General features: G+C 53.7%; 3 protein-coding genes across 3 annotated transcripts; 2 read left to right on the top strand and 1 right to left on the bottom strand.

Annotated features, from left to right (window-relative positions):
- Positions 1 to 552: 552 nt before the first annotated feature.
- TOP2 (DNA topoisomerase 2) lies at positions 553 to 5,828 on the top strand (the record flags this gene model as incomplete). The annotated part of the gene is made up of 4 exons (XM_049356020.1): positions 553 to 996; positions 1,045 to 1,332; positions 1,380 to 4,346; positions 4,395 to 5,828. The coding sequence occupies 4 exons, from the start codon at positions 553 to 555 to the stop codon at positions 5,826 to 5,828; spliced, it is 5,133 nt and encodes a 1,710-aa protein (XP_049209474.1).
- A 758-nt stretch (positions 5,829 to 6,586) lies between these two features.
- J4E79_007152 (uncharacterized protein) lies at positions 6,587 to 7,027 on the top strand (the record flags this gene model as incomplete). The annotated part of the gene is made up of 2 exons (XM_049356019.1): positions 6,587 to 6,811; positions 6,872 to 7,027. The coding sequence occupies 2 exons, from the start codon at positions 6,587 to 6,589 to the stop codon at positions 7,025 to 7,027; spliced, it is 381 nt and encodes a 126-aa protein (XP_049209473.1).
- A 728-nt stretch (positions 7,028 to 7,755) lies between these two features.
- On the bottom strand, positions 7,756 to 8,367 carry J4E79_007151 (uncharacterized protein; the record flags this gene model as incomplete). The annotated part of the gene is made up of 3 exons (XM_049356018.1): positions 7,756 to 7,962; positions 8,013 to 8,276; positions 8,326 to 8,367. The coding sequence occupies 3 exons, from the start codon at positions 8,365 to 8,367 to the stop codon at positions 7,756 to 7,758; spliced, it is 513 nt and encodes a 170-aa protein (XP_049209472.1).
- Positions 8,368 to 14,853: the final 6,486 nt, after the last annotated feature.

The raw sequence follows: 14,853 nt of genomic DNA, 5'->3' as shown, positions 1-14,853 counted from the left end.
CGTACGTCATGATACCGCTACCACAACCGCTCAACACATCTCCTCAAGGCAAGGCTTGATTGCCTTCGAGAGTGCGAAAGACATAGTAGTCAGCATCTTGGACTCACGCGGGCAAATTGCAGTCTGTTTCACCGGTCGCTACGTTGGCCTTAGACGATAGCCGTACGCAGCGATAACAACTCCGTATACAACCCTCTCTCGTCTTCTTCTCCGATCACCTCACCACTGTTTCCCTCAGTCACCACTCCCCGCAATTTGAGACGTTTGACGCGCTCACTGTCATCGGTCCTCACCCAATGAGGATGATGGAAGCCCCGCACTAGCGTGACAGCTAGCGTGTGTCCCCTGCAGCGTCTCGCTTTGGCAACGCCAACGCGTAAACACAGACCCTCCTCGAACAAAACACGCCTCCACTTTTTGCTTTCTCACCACCACGCCTTCCTTTCGTCTACACTCGCTGCTTCTTATCGCCTTTATCGCTTACTCTACACGAGATAGAGCGCTTATCGTCTTTAATTTCGTCCTTTCGTCCTGCGGGACACGATCACAGCTATGGCGGACGACTCTATAATGGACGACTCCGTATTCGACGAGGGCGCGAGCTCCGACTTCGCGCCGCCCGCGAAGCCCGCAAAGGCTACCAAAGCCGCCGCAAAGCCCAAGGCAGCAGCAACGAAGAAAGCAGCAGGTCCTGCGAAACCTCGAGGACGGCCCGCCGGCGCGGCTGCAAAGCCAAAGGCGAAGGCCGCCCCCAAGAAGAAGGCGAAAGCCGTCTCAGACGATGAGAACTCTGATATCGACATGGCCGAGGACCCTGTCAACGACGACGAGTCACTCCTAGACGACACACCACCAAAGGCAAAGAAGGCAGCAGCCCCGAAGAAGTCCAGCGGCAAGCCTCTTGCAGACATCGCGAACGAGAGCTTCGGCGGAGATGCCGACGATGTACCCATCTCGGCGCCCAAGAAGGGCGGCGCCAGCAGCAAATACCAGATGGTGAGTGCGCAGGTCCAGATAGGAGAGCAACGGCTAATATAGATACAGTTGACGCATTTGGAGCACATCATGAAGCGCCCCGACACATACATCGGCTCCGTAGAGCGCCAGACGGACAAGATGTGGGTGTACAACTCAGAGAGCGAGTCGATGGAGTTCCGCGACGTCTCCTACGTCCCCGGTCTCTACAAGATCTTCGACGAGATCCTCGTCAACGCGGCCGACAACAAGCAGAATGACAAGAACATGAGCGAGATCAGAGTCACGGTTGACCGCGAGTCTGGCGAGATCTCCATCAAGAACGACGGCAAGGGAATCCCAATTGAGATTCACAAAGTCAGTCGCTTTCAAGCACCAGCCAAATACACTACTGACCTAACTAGGAACACGGCATATATGTACCAGAGATGATCTTTGGTCACCTCCTCACCTCCTCCAACTACGACGACAACCAGCAGAAAGTCACGGGTGGTCGAAACGGTTACGGAGCCAAGCTTTGTAACGTTTTCAGTACCGAATTCACAGTCGAGACGGTCGATTCGAAACAGAAGAAGAAGTACAAGCAGACCTGGACTGAGAACATGAGCAAGATGGGCAAGGCCAAGATTACCGACATCAAGGGGGACGACTATACCAAGGTCAGCTGGAAGGCCGACTATGCGCGCTTCGGTATGGCTGGCATCGACGACGATTTCGAGGCCATCATCAAGCGCAGGACCTACGACATGGCTGGTACGCTACGGGGCATGAAGGTCTACCTGAACGGCGACCGCATCAAGATCTCGTCATTCGCGAAGTACATGGAGATGTATACCAAGTCGATCTCGCGCGACCAGGGCAAGAGCGAGGACGACAAGGAGAAGGACGTCATTATCACAGACAAGCTTGACCGCTGGGACATTGGTTTCGCCGTGTCTGATGGTTCCTTCAACCAGGTCTCTTTCGTCAACTCGATTGCGACTACGTCTGGCGGTACCCACGTTAACCACATCGCCGACCAGATCATCGACAAGCTCATGGCGATTGTCAACAAGAAGAACAAGGCAGCTGTCAAGCTGAAGCCTGCACAGATCAAGAACCATCTCTTCCTGTTCGTCAACTGTTCCATCGTGAACCCGGCCTTCACATCGCAGACCAAGGAGCAGCTCACGACCAAGGCCAGCCAGTTCGGTAGCAAGCCGGTCCTCAGTGACAAGTTCCTGAACGCCATCGCCAAGACCGAGGTCATCCAGAATATCATGCACTTTGCGCAGCAAAAGGCTGATCAGATGATGAAGAAGACCGACGGCAACAAGCGCAACCGTATCAGCAACGCAAAGCTCACAGATGCCAACAAGGCAGGAACCAAGGACGGACATCTCTGCACGCTCATCCTCACTGAGGGTGAATCAGCCAGTGTACTTGCTTTGGCTGGTCGTGCCGTAGTCAACCAGGATCTGTTTGGTGTCTTCCCGCTTCGTGGTAAGCTCCTCAACGTCCGAGACGCCACTGTCGACCAGATCATGAAGAACGCCGAAATCCAAAACATCAAGAAGTTTATGGGACTTCAACATAAAAAGGAATATACGGTCGCCGACATGAAGAGCTTGCGTTACGGTCATCTCATGATCATGACGGATCAGGATCACGACGGTAGTCATATCAAGGGTCTACTCATCAACTTCCTCCAGTGCCAGTTCCCGAGTTTGCTCAAGATCCCTGGCTTCCTCTTAGAGTTCATCACGCCTATCGTCAAGGTTTGGAAGGGCGACCCCAAGAACCCGCGCGGTATGAAGAGCTTCTTCTCCATGCCCGAGTACGAGGAGTGGAAGGAGCAGCACCAGCACGAGAAGGGATGGGATCACAAGTACTACAAGGGATTGGGTACCAGCGACATTCCCGATGCCCAAATCTACTTCAAGGATCTCGATACCCACATGAAGCGCTTCCAGGTCATGCGTGAAGAAGAAGAGAAGCTCATCGAGCTTGCTTTCTCTAAGAAGAAGGCGGATGCTCGTAAGGACTGGTTGCGCGACTTCGTCCCCGGTCAGCATCTTGATCTTACCACTCCCGACATCTCATACGATGATTTCGTGAACAAGGAGTTGATCCTTTTCTCCATGGCCGATAACGTGCGATCGATTCCCTCGGTTATTGATGGTTTGAAGCCTGGTCAGCGTAAGGTCTTGTACACCTGTTTCAGGCGAAACATCAAGAAGGATGTCAAGGTCGTTGAGCTCGCTGGTTCCGTCTCTGGATCTACCGACTACGCTCACGGCGAAGCCTCCATGCAGGGAACCATTGTCAATCTCGCACAGAACTTTGTCGGTACCAACAACATCAACTACCTGGAGCCCAGTGGTAACTTCGGTTCTCGTCTCAAGGGTGGTGCCGACGCTGCCAGCGCCAGGTACATCTACACTCGCCTGTCGCCATTTGCACGACGAATCTTCCACGGCCACGACGACGCGCTACTGAAGTACGGTGAATCTGATGGCCACAAGATCGAGCCTGAGATGTTTGTTCCGATCCTACCCACGATTCTCATCAACGGTTCGAGCGGTATCGGTACTGGTTGGAGTTCTGAAATCCCCAACTTCAACCCGATGGATATTATCGACAACATCAAGCGTCGCATGCAGCCAGGCGCCACCAAGGAAGACATGCTTCCAATGATCCCGTGGTACAAGGGCTTTAACGGTACAACGACGGTGCTCGGTCCCGATCGATACCAATTCACGGGAGTTGTCCGACAAACTGGCGATAACGAGGTTGAGATTACTGAGCTGCCAGTCCGTTACTGGACACAAGACTTCAAGGAAAAGCTTGAGGAGATTATCAAGGCCGAGAAGGGTCCCTCATATATCAAGGACTACATCGACTACAACACCCCAGACCGCGTCCACTTCATCATCAAGATGGAAGACAAGTACATGGCAACAGCTCTTGCCAAGGGTTTGGAAGAGATGTTCAAGCTCTTCAAGCCTCAGTCAACCAGCAACTTGGTCGCTTTCGACGCACATGGACGCATCCACAAGTACGCAAGCGTTCTCGATATCATTGAGGAGTTCTACCACGTCCGTCTGCGATACTACGAGAAGCGGAAGCAGCATCAACTCCAGGTTATGGAGAAGGAGCACTTGAAGATGACGAACCAGGCCAGGTTTATCCAGATGATCATCGACGGCAAGCTCATTGTGTCAAAGAAGAAGAAGACTGTGCTTGTTCAAGAGCTCAAGAAGCTTGGCTTCACTCCCTTCCCCAAGGTCGAGGATGCTAAGGCTGCTGGTGAGGTCGAGGATGTCCAGGAAGATGACTCGGAAGATGTTGAGACGGAAGTGTCCGCCAACGATTACGACTATCTGCTAGGTGTAAGTGCTACTTACCCTTTCCTCAATACCAAAACTAACGATTTCTAGATGGCTATCTGGTCTTTGACCCAAGAGCGTGTCGAGAAGCTTCTGAAGCAGATCGGCGAGAAGCAACATGAGATCGACACTCTCATCAAGCTATCACCAAAGGACATTTGGACTGTCGACCTTGAAGCCTTCATGGATGAATGGAATGTCCAGCTGGACGAAGAGGTCAAGCGCAAGAAGAAGATCGCTGCCATCACTCGCCGACCTTCCGCAAAACTCGGTATCGGCGGCGGCAAGGGCAAGGGAAAGAAGAAGAGAAAGGCAGATGGAAGCGACTCGGACGACTCCGGATCCGACTTTGGCCCGGTTAAGAAGAAGGCAAAGCCGAAGAAGGAGGGTCTGCTTAGCTATCTGCAGCAGGAACCAGTGAAGAAGCCTAGTGCGGCAGAAGCTCTCAAGAGCAGCACCGCGTTCGGCTCAACCGCGCCGCAGAAGCAGGGTACCTTGCTCACCCATCTGGTCAAAAAGAAGGAGGAGACGCCCCAGACGGAAGGCGGAGAAGATGGTAGATCAGCTTCCGCAGACTCTGCACCAGCGCCAGCTGCAACCAAACGGGGTCGCCCAGCTGCTGCAAAACCCATCAAGAAGGATCCGCTTTCGGACGATGAAGACTCGGACGTATTCGCTGCAGTCGCCCAGGAGGCTGCAAAGGAGCCCTCCAAGACCACTGCTGCACGCACTGCTCGCAGCGCAAAGAAGCAGGCACCCAAGTACACCATGGGCAGCGACTCCGACGACGATGATGACGACGACCTCCTCGGCGATGTTAGCAGCATGGTCAAGACCATCGGATCCGGTACGAACGGCGTTCCCATGTTCAAAGCCACCACTACTGCACGCCCAGCAGCACCCGTAAAGAAGAACAGCCCCATCGAACCCATCGAGATCGACGGCGACACCACAAACTACGAAGGTCTGATGCCTCAGTCTTCGCCCCAACGCCCTCCCCCTCGCAACATCCACGACACAATCATGAGCTCCGACGAGGACGACTTCGATCTCGGCGTCAAGAAGCCCGTCGCAAGCAGACTTACCAAACCCGCCGCGAAGCCCAAAGCCGCACCCGCTAAGCCCGCACCTAAACCCAAGGCCGTTGCGAAGAAACCCGCTGCCCAGAGCCCTGCAGCAAAGGCTTACGCAAAGAAACACGGCAAAGATGCAGAAGCTGCGAAGCCGGCTGCCAAGGCTAAGAAGCAGATCACCATCGACTCTGACGAGGATGAAGAGATGGAGGATGCGGACGCTATTGCCAACGACATCCTGTCTGATGAGGACGAGGATGAGCCGACTCCTAAGCCAAAGTCTCGCGCACCTGCTGCTCGACCTGGTCGCAGGGCTGCTGCTAAGCCGGCGAAGTACGTGGTTAGTGATGATGAGGCGGAGTCGGATGAGGCTTCTGAACCTAGCTTTGATGACGACGATGATAGCGAGTAGATTGCTTGCTTGCTTGCTTGTCTTGTCGGTGGGTGCATGTGGGTGGGTGTTTTATACCCTGGTGATTTGGCGTTGTGGGCTTGAGAGTACTGGCTCTCTTCTTCGTGGGGCGGTGCGGTTGAACTGATTGATGGTTCATCGGCGTTTTGGCGTCGTTTTCTTTCTTGAGGTATACTTCCTTCAATATGTATATTTATTAGAAATATACTTGAACGTTGCTTGAGCTATAAACTTTGTGATTTTATGTTGTGTATTCGAAGTCTGAAGATGAGTGGTGTGTGATAAAGTGTTCAACCGACTTACAAAAGACATTTATACGAAAGTTCTTCGAGGCGTCGCGGCTCTATATCAACGGCGAGCGCGCATAGGCTACCGATCTCTCGCGAGCAGAGGTAAACACGTTCATGGGGCAATGTCAACCGACTCAAGCTTGACATTTGTGGCACATGGTGATATCCGTCAGTTCTATTATTATGCCTTGGGATCTTACCATCTTCCATGTCCGTCCATAAGATGTACTTCCGAAAACGCGAGCAAGAGCGTTGATTTGTCCTTGACATATTCCTCCGATTTCTAGCTTCTCCTGGTAAACCAAACACCGCCGCATCTCGTCAGTGAATACAACGGAAGGCCCTCCTTTCCTCAACTGTACACGCTAATCTCCGTCTTGATCCCCATGCAATAACCACGCCTCTGCGACATCACTAGTATCTACACGCGAGGTAGAAAAGAACAATCCCAACCCCCAAGGCCACAAAATGGACAACGACAACATCTACATCTCCATCTCCACCCTCTTCCATCAACACAGAACCTACTTCCTACACACCACCTCCATCCTCTTTCTCACCCTGCTCCTCCCCAAAATCCTCAATCTCCCACACTTCTATCGCACAACGATCTTCCTCTGCATCTCCACCTTCATCCTTTTCTCCGCAGTAAAGCGGTACTCCTCGAACCTACCCCCAGAAGAAGAAGATACGGTACCACCGGACATAGACACCACACCAACGCTCAGCCTAGGAGCAAAACCAACGATGCAGACGTCGCCGACGTTTGAGCGCGTCCAGGCAGCTGGTAAAGCGAAACCTACGAGCGCAGTCGTGTGGGCTAAGAGTCAGGTTTGGAAGCGGGATGCGCAGGGTGGACAGAGGAAGGGTGGTGGGAAGAGAGAGAGGGGTGAGGAGATGGGGTGGTGATGGTGTGGTGATGTACTGGAGGGAGAGGGAACTGTGTTGTGGATTAGGGTCAGGGGTGTAGGAGGGTTTGCGGTTGATGAAAAGGATATGTCGTTGGTGTGGCGGGAGGGTTTACTTGTGAGATGAAGGGACGGATGTGTGAAGTGGCGGGCTTGGTGAATTGTACAACCCATGACGGATTCGTATCAAGTGTCTGAGTGTTTGTTGGCTGAGTCGGTGTTGTCGATTTTGGTACAGTTTCATCGGTAGCCACTCAAAAGGCCATCGTAAATTACCGTGGAGATCGAGGCAAGCCTACTCATGTCTGACGGGTAGGACGGCTGTAAGACACGTATGACAAGAGAGTGATGACAGGGGAACTATAAAGCTGAGATGGATATCGCGGACCAAAAGTAAGGAAATGACGTCATGATGAACAAACTCTCCCAAAGAAAGAATCTCGGCCATTGAGATGATGCTGGGTATCGTAATTCCATATCATTAACTATAGTATTATTACAATCGCTAAAGATCAATGCAAACGCCGCATAACGGTCGTACACGTGTACTGGTATCCTAAAAAACTTTCCCTTGATCCAACCAGCATCGGCATCAAGCACGATGTATTATCCACCTTCATATCATACATGGTCCAACTTGCGCTGCGCGACTAGATGCGAGCAGGCTCAGACGTCGCTGACATCTGATCGTGTGTTCCAGGAAGCGTCGGAGTAAGACTTGTAGGTATTCTAAACCTGGCTCATGGAGGGACCTCCACGGCGGATACCGCCGCGCAGGTTGGCACCGCTGCCGCGTCCGTTCATGATGTTGACGGCGAGTGTGGCGACGAAAGCGGCCCATCCGAACCAGAGGAAAGCGGTGGTGGCCTGAGCTTGACGGCAGTTCTGCTCGGTGTCTGCGGAGCTGTTGAGGACCTTGTTGGAGCGGGTGTATCCCTGATACATGTTAGATTATGCTCTTAGCGGAGAGATCACATATAACTTACGGCGTTCGAGCAGCTGTGTGCGCCAATGTATGCGGGAAGCGCGACGGCGGCGCAGAAACCGAAGAGGACGCTCAGTCCATCCATGGCGATGTCCACGATGGGGATGCTGAACTTCTCGATGAAGGAGGTGGGCAGGAAGTATAGCAATGTGAACAGCCACCATACACCGACGAAGAGTGAGTAGTTGATGATGGAGTGGGTTCCGTTCCACGCGCGGGCGATGTTGTTGCCCATGAATGCGGTGACGAGGATGGCGCAGATCAACTGTACGATGTTAATGAGGTTCTTCGATGAGTCAATGCCATAGACATACCTGCCAGGCGCGAAGGCCCATGGAAACAGCTCTTGACACCATTTTGCTGATGTGTATATGGAAAATGTGGTGGTTGGGTGGTGTGTGGATGCAAACGAACTCAAGTTCGTCGTTTCTAGCAAAGCGTTAGGTTTGCGGTGGAGATGAATGAATCGAGTGGCTGCGATAGATGAAGGCGATCTGCTGCAGGAGGGCTGGGCTGGGGCTGGAGAATTATAGCAGTCGGCGGCTGGCGGGAGGAAGCGGGTCTTTGTGGCAGCGTCATAGGACCCTGGGCGACCAGCAGTGACGTATGAGGGTCCAATCGTCGCTTCCACCTCCGGAACTATCGGTACTTGCCTTGTTGGTAGCGCCGATCACGACGTGCGGATCTTTGACGGAAGCTGGAAATTGGAATTGCTGCGTGGTGTTTGTTTGCGATAAAGACGGTCTTTCGCGCGTGCATTACTGGAATACTATATATGATTCTACGTTGTTACGCGGCTGTTCTCCTGGTTGCTGCGCAACAACAGCGATGATGCAAGTCGGCACAGGGGTGTTCATCAGCGCTATTAGCCACTGCTGACGCCCCTAGGCGCCTTCGCTCGCATGACCGCACCGTCACCCTAATTCTTTTCTCCGAGGGGGCTACTGCAGTCTTCTACGTAACAGCTCATGCTATGACATGCGCTGCGGCTTCTGGACCGTCGCCGACATGCAAAGTTTGTCTTGACGACATGAGGTTTGACGTTGGTTTTGCACGTGGAGGAGGTTTGGATCTGCGGATACTCGCTCCCCGGATCGACGACGTGATCGCCATCGTTGCGCTCCGTGCGAACTGTTGTGTGACGCGGCTGGACCATGTTTGCAAATCGTCCTCGCACGAGCAGCGCTGGTCAGTCATGGATTGTACTATCTTTTGGGTTGAAAAGCACCCGCAAGGAGATGCTGTTGCAGATTACGCGCTTTATAGTCTTGCCTGATATCGTGAAACCTAGCGGACGCGTTTTGTTGGCGACTCGGTCCTTTCGCAATGTTGACGTTTTTCAGAAACCTTCTTTGTGCCGTCGTGCAGTCGCATTGTTTTACCAACGCGAGATCCATGCGCGCAGACTTTGTCCAAGGTAGGGTGGATTAGTAACATTAAACCTCAGCAAGCATATTCACATATCACCTCAGGCAAAGAAAAACCTGAACAGGCCTGCAGCCTACATCGGGATAGAAACATGCGAAGGAGGTGACCCAACGTCAGCGTAGGCCCCAGAGTGTTCAGTGTTTTTCTTGCATGAGGAGATATTACACATCAACTCCATAAAGACGATTCAATGAAGCAACCACTTGTCATTCATCTACATAGTAATGTCCAACCCGTATCTGTATTGCAAAGACAAGAGTCTCAGTCTAGGCGACTTTTTCAGATTGGCCGTCCAGCTACCCATCGCTGCCCGAGAGCAGGAGGGTAACATGGACGTATTGATCTTCGACATTCCTTCGACAGCGCCAACAAGCGGCGTGTACCAAGTCACCCCTTCCCATACCAATGAAAAGGCTTTGAGAAGGTGGCTTTATGTCGGTGGTGCGAGAAGGGCTCGTTGTATGTTTATTGATCGCAACAACGTAGCATCGCACGATGTGGCTGCCAGGGTCTAATAAAGCCATGTCCTCGGGTTATAAACACCATTTGCGTAGTCATCCAAGTATATCGTTATTGTGTCGCCGTCGACTCGAAGCTCAATGTAGCCGCCGCGGGGGTCTGTGAGATCGAAGGTGTCTACACATATTTCCATGTCTGCAGCACGGTGATGATATTGAGACGGCGGCTGAAGCGATGAAGATATCGAGAAGACTCGAGGCAGCCAAGTACTGCTGCAGGAGAAGGAGTAGCTCCGCGGCTTGGCGGGGTGGTGGTGGTGGTGGTGTAGGAGGCACGGAGGCGTTGGAGCTCAAAATTTTAGCCAAAAAGTGGTTTGTGGGCCGCCGAAGGAGTCAAAGCGGAGGCAGGAGGCCAGGGAAGGCAGACCAGGAGCTCGCGAAGAGAATCCACAGGGAAGGCGGCAGTTTGGGAGGACATCTAGGAGACATTGACCTTCTTCAGCACCTTCACAGTAGCCTGTTTGCCGCCGTGAAGGTCAGTGCTGGTTGCTGCACCCTTTTGGTGACCTCGATGTTGTCCAGCTTTACCTTCCTGGCTGCCCAAGGTCTGGCCTCATCCCACGGACAGAGTCCTAGCACCACCCTCCTTCCCCTGCACGAAAGGTAAAGGCGGAGGTCATGTAGAAGCTCTTGATCATAAGATGCCTTCCCTTGTACCCCTTGTCATAGTGTTGTGATGTTGTTATGATGTTGTGATGTTGGCCTTGGTCCTTCCTCGGGCAAGCGCTGGTGTTGTCCGTGATGTTGCTCGAGCTTCGACCAAAACCTCCCAAATCACCCCACCCCCTTGAGCCCACCAACCCCCGATGCACTCTCTGTGAAGCCATCAGGAGGTTGTGGTCCTGCTCTTTGAAGGTGGGTTGCCTCGACACTCTGCGCCTCCGCCTCGGGGGTCCAGCGATGTCTTCTCGACTTCGGCAAATCGCTCCCTCAATTTGCAACCACAGGACTCTTGCCGCCCAGGCGGCGCATACTCAACTCCGTGATGGACTTCCATACCACAGAGAGCTCGACCAAAAGTGTAGGAACGGCAACGTGCACGACGAGACCGCTCGCAGCCTCCCCGCCATAGGTACCAGACGGCAAGCCGAAGAAATCACGCCCTCCTCTTGGCCTCCTTGCGGAAGAGACCTCGACGAATGCGAAAGAGATCAAGACGCTTCACACCGTCGACCACCTCATAGCAAGGTCGACTGCCATTCCGACGATACTGCGATGCCTGTTTAGAGACCACCCTACGCGACTCCGCGGTCATAGCAACAACAACAACAACTATCCTCGAAGAAGGCGGCAGACCACTCCAAGGCGCGCACCACCCCGGAAATACTACTCTTGGATACAAAGGGCTGGTCGGACAACAAAGAAGCTGAGCGGAAGCCCCTCTATACTCCGCAACCATGATTGCAACACATCCTGCACACGACGACGAGGCATCATGTCAACGCAGTCACCACCTCCGGAATACTGCTCTTGGGTACGAAAGGCTAACCAGGCCACACAGAATTAGGTTGGCGACCATTGGACTCAACACGAACAGAGTTCATCCCTTGAAACCAAAGCGGCTCTCGGAAGCGGACACCATAATCGAACAGTCACAATGACCAACCCCGCGGGGGTCCGCCCAACACCAGTACGAGCATACTCGTTGGCGGCTTCTGGGCCGTACCCCGCGCAACTGCGAACGATACCCCTGCGAGATTCGAGTCGACATAATACAAACGCCACTCTCGAGGTTGGTGTGGCTTCCTGTGGTAGGCTGGGACATCAACAACGCGGAGAATGGTCCATGTGTACGCAATTTGCAAATACCATCAGGGAGGTCCAATACGAGCATGCACCAGGCATCGCCACAACCATGCGGGACATTGGAAGCCGAGGGGCATGCTACTTTGACCGGGACGCGGATCAGGACATCGGGGCAAGGTACTTACGATGCCGTTTGGTGACAGCCGGATGGCCTCCACATCGGACCGAGCACTTGATCGGTATCCCAAAAGAGGTTCACAAAGGTCGGTTGCGACAGGGTTCCTTCGAGTCGGGCAGCCCGATCTGTGGCAATACCATACGTACCTTAGAGCAGCATACAATGCTGGCAAACATCCTGTAACGACAAACATATTCCAAAAGCCCCACGGCCGAAGAACGAGCGACCGTTTGAACAAGGCCTCAGGCGGCGAACAGATGTGCGGGCGCATCGTTGACTGGAGGTACCGCGGGGCTTGGTTGTCCTCAATAACGCCAATGCTGTGCGCAAAATGCGGGGTTGTCAGGATGCCGCGCAGCCAATATGCAGAGCCGAAAGAGGAGACTGTCCAACAGCATGCCGTGCCTCGTGTGCTCGACACCAGCCAAAGACACACTGTAATACCCTGTCGGCTGCAGATGGCGAACATGTCGCGAACCACTCAGGAGTCTTCGCGGGACATGTTGGTCGTTAGCTCCAGGAACGCTCGTTGTGTAGCCATCGGTTGCGATACATATATCAAGGGCGGCGTCGAATAGGAGAGGCCCAGACGTGTCCACAGAGATCAACGCGCTGAGCGGGGCATGCCGCGGGTGCGTCAAGCAGCTAAAGAGCTTAGTATTGAGGCCATGGTTGTCGTCGAGACCGCGTGACCTGTTACACTCTAGGGCTGAAAGTGTCCGCAGTGCTGCTTAAAGCTGTTCCGGGGTGCGATAGCCTGACGGGGATGCAGCGTGACTGATGGCGCTTGAAGCGAAACAGAATGGCGTGCAGCAAGCATGAAGCCCTAGAAGAGAAGGGATGGATGTCTTCCGACGGGCCCAACCGAGTCCAGACAGAAGAAATGAGGGGTTCGTTGACGAAACCCCAGCCATGCAGCCCAACGCATCGTCGATCAGGAATTGGGCTAAAGAAGAAGGATGAATACTGATGAAAGTCGATGAAGCTGTGTTGTCGAGAGGTGGTTACAAGAGGTTTGACGAAGGCCGACGGTTGGATGAACCGGGCCCTGTCCGGCGAGCTTCGCTACCCCCCAACAGCGCAGCAATTTGCAGGAGTTCGCCTGAAGCATACACGGCTAGCCATAGTTGGGATGGCCGTCTCCGCATTTCCTGCGCAACGACCCTTCACAAGCCCCTGACCCTTGGCCAGCCCGGTGAGCTGCAGAAGCCTCAAAGGCGTTGCATGTCTGCTTGTCTCAGAGACTTACGTCTCGTCTCCTGTAATGAGCATCCTGCCTCGCCTTCCTCCTCTTGCCTCCCTGTCAGCCACATTTCGAAGTCTTTGAGATCGCCGTAAGCTCGCCGCGCTTGGGCTGGTGGAGTCGTCTCCTGATCTGACAAGGCGCGCGGAACGCAGGGTGTCTGCCGCGTCTGCTCCCAACGTTTCGAACGATCGCCAAGGCGAAACTCTGCTGCTGTCAGTCTGGCCTCTGCGGACGGTGCCCTCCCTATTATATTCATCTGTTCTGCCGTCCATGTCAGAGGGCGACATGTGCTTGCTCTAGTAGTCGCACGTCCATCCTCCGAACATTTGTCCTTGATCTGCGGGACAGCCTTGGGTTTAGCAGCGTGGCGCTTCCCCACACTCCAAGGACCCGGTGCCTTCTTGCCGATCCTAGGCTTGTGTGATTCCATGCGACGACTGATGCCATAGCGGATCGTGTTCGTGTTCGATATCTTCGAGAAGAAAGACTAGGGATAGACTGGTTCAAGAGTTTGGCGCTTGGTTTGCGACGTTTTGAGGTATGTCTTCGCCGATCTGCGACGGTTGTGCCCGCGCAGCTTCGTGTCGCAGAGCTTGGGGCTCTCGTCCAGTGCTAATCGGCTTCCAAATCAGTTTGTTTGAATAGAGTCATTGTGGGATAGAATATACCAGGTATGTATCCCCTCCTTTGGCATTCCGCGTCGTGCGCACGTCGTCGTCGCGCCCGTCTGCTGCGGCGGCGGGTCTGCGGCGTATCGAGGCTCTGCGATGTCGTGCATGTGTATGCAATTACCATGAGGCTGACGATGTTGGATAGGATATACCGCCCTTCTCCCGATAGATCTGCTTTGGGCATCGAGCTCCGCGTCGCGTAATTCTCTAGACAAAGTTCTGTTAACTAGGTAAGCAGAGTCAGCCTTTCTTTCTTTCTTTTCCTTACTGCAGCTACTCTCTTCGGTGTGAGCGTCCCTGCGTATGGTTCTCAGGCGCGCGCTTCGGGGGTGAGTGGTGTTGTGGAAGATGTCGGGGTATGTACCGGCGTTGGCGGAGTTGAGGTTGTGCGGGAGCAGGTCAGCGCCGTCAACACCACGCACTGCATCACGACTCTGGACATGCAGAAGCACCCTATTCGCCTCGGAAGAGTCTCTGTAGGATGTTCTGACGGGTAGAGCTGCTTGCATCAAGTTCTCGGGGGTGTCCAGATGGTGTGTGTGGGCGGGGCGACAACAAGCCAACTCTCCTGAGCATTGTCACTCGAACAGCAGCATCATCTCATTCTACGTTCCTGCGAGGAGGATTATTGGGAGCAATTCAAGCTTTCTGCTGTCTTCATCTTGTTATTCTTCAGCGTGGCCTCTTCCTGGCCCCTATGTTCATTGCTAAGACGACTGGCCGACAGTAATCTCTAAAGCCATCCGTGCACGGCGTTCCTGCCTCGAGCATCGCCAACGGTCTTTCCTCCAGCGCTTGAAAGCGGTAATCAAGCCAGCTGACTGTCGCATTTCGGTGCTGGCTCGTAAAACCCCGCTGCCGGCGTCGTTTTCTGCTTCCTTCTTCCTCCACCACCATCTTTCCCATCATCTCACTCCCACAACCCTCACCACGCCCTGCATCCGATTCTGCTTGCAGGAGCGGTTGCTTCACGGCTTTCTACCACCCCTAAGCGTCCTGAAGTGCCGCATCAGCACCATACACGCTGTCTTCAGGTCGTCAAGTACGCATCTAGC

This window comes from Alternaria viburni, assembly GCF_023758015.1.
Source record: "Alternaria viburni strain BMP 2772 chromosome Unknown scaffold_15, whole genome shotgun sequence".
Taxonomy (NCBI): domain Eukaryota; kingdom Fungi; phylum Ascomycota; class Dothideomycetes; order Pleosporales; family Pleosporaceae; genus Alternaria; species Alternaria viburni.
Note: the sequence above shows the minus strand (reverse complement) of the source record. Positions and strands in the feature narration are given on the sequence as shown.